Below are 6707 nucleotides of genomic sequence, written 5' to 3' on the forward strand. Positions count from 1 at the left end.
ACAGTCCCACACCTTCCCTCTGCGCCGGGTCCCCCCCCCCCCCGCTCCAGTTTATTTATTTGTGTATTCTGTATGCATTCCTCATCTACAAGCAAAACCCACATTTTTTTGAGCTAACTGGCTGCCAACCCCTCCCTCCCTCCGTGATTCTGCAAAAAGAAAGGAAAGGGAGGAGGAAATCCAGGCCCACACATGCAAGACTGACACATTTGGGAGCAGGGAATCCCCTAGTCCTTTATATTTACTGATTCCTTCTTATGCTGTCTCTGGCTTTTAAAAAGTTTGCCTCTTTTGTCTTTGTAGAAGGAGGGAAAGGAAACAGAATGGGGAGGGAGCGTCAACCTAGAGAGAGAGAGAGGTGGAAACAGGGGAGGGCCGTGGGCAGCACTTAAATACCCACAGAAACAATTCTATTTTAGAAAGGATTAGCAATTCGAAAGTGGATGAGAACAAAGAATTGCAGCAAAAGGAGTTTTGGTAACTGCAGGGCAACAGTGTGCTGGAAGTGGTCTGAATGCAGATTCCTATAAAACTAATGCAGAAACAAGGAAAAGCCCTGACACAAACTGGAAGCAAAAGCGGGAGGGAATGCAGAATGGAAGAATAGGATGCGCTCAGAAACCAAGGCAAAATATGGGTGCAGAAAGGGCCAAGTCACCCTTCTCTTTCCAGAAAGCTCAAAAAGGAATAAGACAAATATAACAGAGATTGGGTGAACCAAAATGTTTATAAGATGGAATCTCTTCTTCAGGGAGCCCTACAACTTCTGAGAAATCTAGGAATATGTGATAGAGTAAATTATCTGCTTTCAGGAGTCTTGTATACTTTATTACTAATCATATTGGCTTTTGCGAGAGACTGTCACTGGCAACATGGTGCATGTTTAAGTGACTGAGTCTGTGAATGCTTATGTTCTGATAACAGTCAAAAAGCCTCTCAAGAGGCGGGTTTCCGGCTTTGGTGCTTTAAACGATGGCGGTGTCTCTTGGTTCCTCCGAGAGACGTGTGCCATGAATCAGGGATTAGGAGGGAGCGTGATTGTGCATGCTCCCCCATGAAGCCTATAGACAATGGGCTTCTAGCCAGAGGGCTTTGGAGAGCTCTACCTCCGGCCGGCAGCCGGTACAGGGGGGTACTCTCTGCCCTGAAGTTCCTGCCCTGATTCCCAGTACTGGATTAGAAGCGACCACTGGGACAAGCATTTGGAGGTTTAGCGATTTTCTCTGCCTGGCGTGATCCCAGGGGCCGTCTTAGGACCTGGTGAATCGATTCAAGGATTGATGAGTGAGTGGCCGTTGAAACGAGACACTAAAGCCTAGAAGTGAAGTCCCTCTACTATAAGCATATAAACGGAGGGGGGGAGGGGACGCCCTATCTCCCGACATTTTAAGCAAATGCGAAAGCAAGGATGGAGGGACTGATCCAATTGTGGCGATGGACTGTAGCGGAGAGTTTTTCTTTTTGTGGCTGGATTGGCAAGATGATCGAAAAGCGGTTTTCTGGAGTAAAGGGCTCGCTACCCCAACTTTACAAGATCTGCTTGCTAAGAGAAAGGTTGGAATCTCCAATGAGCGTGTTGTTAATGCAACAAAAGGAAAGACTCTTTTGATCTAAGACGTTTAAGGAAGCAAAGATGTCCCTGGAAAAAAGGAACTTGGTTTATATCATGAATGGACAGATACGGACTTATAAAAACTAAAAGATAATTGAAGAAAGAAGATACATCGAAGACGGAAGAAGAAAAACGTGTTGAAATGTTCTTACTGAGGGAACATTGGTTTTAAAGATCTTGCCTATGGCGGGGGAGTAAAGCGTAAAAGGAGATGCTAATTTTTTCTTAACGGCTGTGATTATGTGTGTTATAGCTTTGGAATTACTCTCTGTTCAGTCAGATAAGCTGGTTTTGTCAGCAGAAGCGATGATTGGCGGGCACTCTTCATGTTTGAAAGTAACTGTATAAGAGTAACAACTATGTTTTAAGCATTGTAAAACCTCCATTCTTGGGTTTTTAGTTAGGTTCTTTTTACTTTCTCCTATAGATTGTAGACTCTCCCTCCCCAATTTCTGTTGTAGTTTTATAGAAATGCAAATTAAAAAAATTCCTCTTCAGGGGGCCAAAAAAAAAAAAGCCTCTCAAGAGGCAAAGGCTGCTTACAGTTCTCAAAGTAAAAGCGATGGAACTCCAGCCCTTCCACCAGGTTCCCTAGAGCCTCTGGTTCAAAAGCAGTCATCCCAGGATCACACATCTTTCTGCAAAAGATAAAAAAGGAAATGAGTGACATTTAAACAAAATGAAAATTATTACCTTTAGAAAAAAAATGTTCATCCCTGTATGTAAACTCAAAGTTAACTCATCTATATAATTCAAATTTGTCCTAATATTTTTTTTAAACTTAGGTAGCTTTTTTATTACAAAGGAAACAGGTAGCTGTTTTATCACAAAGGAACTTTGTACGGAATGGAATGGAAAGAGAAACTGCTGAATTTTTGAAGATTTTGGTGGTGGAGTGAAGAAGAAGAAGAAGAAGAGGAGGAGATTGGATTTATACCCCGCCCTTCACTACCCAGAGGTGTCTCAGAGCGGCTTACAAACTCCTTTCCCTTCCCCTCCCCACAACAGACACCCTGTGAGGTGGGTGGGGCTGAGAGAACTCTGACACAAACTGCTCTTTTTCAAGGACAGCTGTGCCAGAGCTTGCGACTGACCCAAGGTCACATCAGCAGGTGCAAGTGGAGGAGTGGGGAATCAAACCCGGTTCTCCCAGATTAGAGTCCGCGCACTTAACCACTACACCAAACTGGCCATTTTCTCCTGGTGAACTGATCTCTGTTGCCTGGAGATCAGTTGTAATTGCAGGCAATCTCCAGCTACCATCTGGATGTCGGCAACCCTAACCCAATGCTGCTGGTGCTTTATTGTTTACAGGTGCAATTAAACAGATATTGGTTTACATTGTATACAGTTTTTAATGGTTTATTTATACTGCCATGGAACCACCTTTGGCAGAGTACAAATATGAGAATAAAAATAACTATGTACAATGTAGTTCTTCTCATTAGTTAATTTAATGCAGTAATTCCCAACATCCTGGATCAGAAGCCAGCAAGGTGGGCTGCTAGATAACAACCATTGGTGCTGGGAACACTACAGTTACCAGGAAACAAACAAGCTTCACTTCTGCGTCAAGGCCTGTGATCAATATCGAGGTTCCTGACAGTAAAAGTTCATTTTGCGAGGTCCCTTGTAAACAGTGTAGAAATTAGCCTTTTATCTTATAATTAGCCCAGTGCGAATGCTCTTTTGTAAGTGATGGAAGGTTAATAGACCAAACGAACTATTCCAGTGTCATCCTCAGAACTTACAAGGATGTGTGTTCTCTTATTTACAACAGTCCATTACTCTACCATCCTAGCTGGCTATCTCCAAAACTAAAATTGTAGTCTCTCTGTGTGCATGCATGTGTTCTAAAAGTGTTTCTTGTGGACAGAACAAAAAACAAGTCCAGAAGCCTATGGTCTTCATTAAAAAAAAAATCATGCTGTTTGTTCTCTCAGCCAGCAATTCAGACCCATGCTTGCTCAGCAATAATAGCAGTGATTTATTCTTGGCAATCTGCAAAAGAAATCCATCTATTTTAGTAATGATGGGAGATGATAATGACATATTCGTTTAGGAGGAGCCAAGAAGGAAAACAGACGTTCTTGAAGTTCATCCCTAGCTGTTCTCTGTAAGCCCAGAAATGAAAAATCATTAATTTGCTTACCTCCAGAGTAACCTGACATTTCAAACCTGGACAGTAACACCATAGTGTTTCTAACAAGTGCAGCCTTTTGGAGATTTTTGCTGCTAGCCTAACCCCCTACATACCAGGTCAGCTGAGGACATTGCCCTCCCTCGCAAAGCCAGACACCCACTAGCAACACTCACGTGTAGGACTCAAAATCCCCATTGCTTATCGCTTCAATCAGCTGCTCCGTCACCTTAATGATTTCCTGTTTTCGTACTGTTGGGTTTAAAAATAGAGACAATAAAATATTTAATGTAAATAGTAAGCAAAAAAAATTCCTTAGAGGTATATGGTAATAGATACCGATGGGAGAAAGAACATTCTCAGGCCTGTGTGTATGCCATGATTCTTCCAGAGTCCAGAAGAAAGCACCAAATGGGTGGCGGTGAGCATACCAACATTTCAGTTTTTTAAAAAGCAGGTTCCTAGTCTTTATCATTGTGCAGGTATGTTTTAAAGTCTGTGAGGCAACAACTAGTGAAATCTCAGATGCCAGAAGGGTGGCTAAATAAGATTTCCAGCCATTGTAGGACAGGCTTCAGCATCTGTCAGCCTCCCATAATAGTGAAGCCATACAAACTATAAAAATAAGAGAAATTATGCACATTTCAACAACTAGTGTAATTTACACACTTTGTGGAGTCCACCTTCTCTTGGCCCAGAATTTGGAATGACAAGCACAGAATTATTTCTAGCACAGAATACACACAGGGCCCTAGGCATTCTGACTGGGAAAAGGAAAGGCTACAAGAGATGGAAAGTTGCTAGCAACAACTGGGTCAGGGAACTCCACCAGAATGAGGGAGAACTTGAAAAAGAATTATGTGGTTTGTGGCTTTTAATGGGTTTTAAATAAGCATTCAACTGTGCTGGGTGGCAGCTGACACAGAAAAAGCCTTCAGAGATAAGAACATAAGAGAACATAAGAACATAAGAGATGCCAATGTTGGATCAGGCCAAAGGCCCATCCAGTCCAACACTCTGTATCCCACAGTGGCCAGAAATACCAGTGCCTGTGGGGAGTATAAAACTGAGTAGAAATACTACTCAGTTTTATACTCACAATAACCCTGTGAGATAGACGTGGTCATGTGCTTTCCTGCTGTTGGTGTGTCTGCTGGCTTTTTACTGCTAGTGAGAATCAGGCAAACCTTTACACTGGAGCTAGGAAGCAAACTTTGTTGTTTGGCAAGACTATACTAATATATATATTTAAGGGAATGAGTTGGCCAGGAGACCACTGAATGAAGAGGTGCTATAATGATGGAATTAGCTTGGATTGAGTCCCAAGCATTACCAGTATAACAATACTATATAGTAATATAGTATTACAAACATTATATTATAATGATATTAAAATATTTGGTTATTTAAAAACCATTTATACTCTCTCCCTATACCAGAAAACTGGCTTCTAGAGCAAACAACTAATAACTTATTAACATGATTAAACCACTGTTTAATTAAAAAAAAATACACCAGATAATCAGCAAAAAGAGATTAAAGCCAGCTATTTGATCAGCAGAATAAAAACCCAAATTAAAAAATCATTGTTTTAAAAACTGAAGCAGTAATAATCCAAAATAAGCAAAAGTACAGTGAAATATCTCTGCAGGGCTAGAAGTAAAAGCACAGTATTTCTGTAGCCCGCGAGGTTAAAGTGCAATAATCCTGCACTTCAAGAGCAAAAATGCAGTATTTTTGTGGTCAGAAGGCAAAAGTGCAGGACTTTCTTAATTTTAATGATTGAACAGCCAATGCATATAATTTGTATGGTCTTCATAATACCTTTCATGATTGGGGGATATACCAGAGGAAAGAGCAGCAAGAGTGATCATCCCTTTTTACAAACTGAAGCCAAAATTAGATTTATAACAAAATTAGAGTTATGACAAACAAAAATAATTCATAACATGGTCTCCAAAGTGGAAACAAAGCAGCTTACACTGTTTTCCTCTACTCAGTTTTATACTCACAATAACCCTGTGAGGTAGATCTAACCAATAGGGTGCGACTGACCCAAAGTAATCCAATTTGAGGCCCTCGGAATTGCTATTAGTGGAATTAACCAAGTCAACGCAAATAAACTGAATGCACTGTATACTGAATTTGATGATGTATTTGATGGTACGTTGGGGATGTATAGAGGGCCGCCGGTGACCTTTGAGTTGGATCCTGCTGTAACGCCTATACGGCTTAAATATCGAAAGGTGCCCCTTTCCATGAAACCATGTATTGAGGCCGAGTTAGACAAACTTGTGACCCAAGCTGTGTTAGAACCGGTATCACATGCGAAGTGGGAAACCTCTATTGTGACACCTATTAAGCCTGACGAGTCAGTGGGAATCTGTGCTGATTATAAGTGCATGATAAACAAGGCACTACAGCAACACTCATACCCCATTCCAGTTATTAGCCATGTGCTAGCGTCCTTGGGAGAAGGTAAAGTCTTTGCCAAGTTAGATCTGGCTCAGGCTTACCAACAACTTCCTGTAGACCCCCAAGCCGCTATAGCTAAAACAATTGACACGCACAGGGGTACGTTTAAAGTGAACAGGTTGCAATTTGGGGTAAACGTTGCCCCAGGTATTTTCCAAGGCCTGATGGAGGGATTATTGAGGGACCTGCCCGGGGTAGTCTCATATTTTGACGATGTGTTAATCGCCGGAAAAAATGAAGACGAACTGTCGGAACGCGTCAGGGCTGTGTTGGGCCGTTTCCAAGTGGCAGGGTTAAAAGTAAAGAAATCGAAGTGCCACTTGGGAGTGCCCAGGGTGGAATTTTTGGGGTTCCTAATCGATGCACACGGTGTACACCCTACAATAGGTAAGGTGCAGGCTATCTGAAACGCCCCAAGACCGGAGTCCAAGAAGGAACTGCAGTCCTTCTTGGGCATCTTAAATTTTTACCATGCATTCC

The 6707-nt window shown here is 41.9% G+C and overlaps 1 protein-coding gene across 1 annotated transcript in view; it reads right to left on the reverse strand.

Moving 5' to 3' along the window:
- The window catches only part of CAMK2A (calcium/calmodulin-dependent protein kinase II alpha), a 186853-nt gene that overhangs the window by 3955 nt on the left and 176191 nt on the right, over positions 1-6707 (reverse strand). The window contains exons 16-17 of the mRNA XM_015426573.1: positions 3929-4004; positions 2156-2250 (exon numbers count right to left, since the gene is read on the reverse strand). Coding sequence (XP_015282059.1) covers positions 2156-2250; positions 3929-4004 — 171 coding nt within the window. The remainder of the gene's footprint in view (positions 1-2155; positions 2251-3928; positions 4005-6707) is intronic.

Source organism: Gekko japonicus, unplaced genomic scaffold (genome assembly GCF_001447785.1).
Source record: "Gekko japonicus isolate JY-2015 unplaced genomic scaffold, Gekko_japonicus_V1.1 scaffold1447, whole genome shotgun sequence".
In the NCBI taxonomy this organism is placed as follows: Eukaryota; Metazoa; Chordata; class Lepidosauria; order Squamata; family Gekkonidae; genus Gekko; species Gekko japonicus.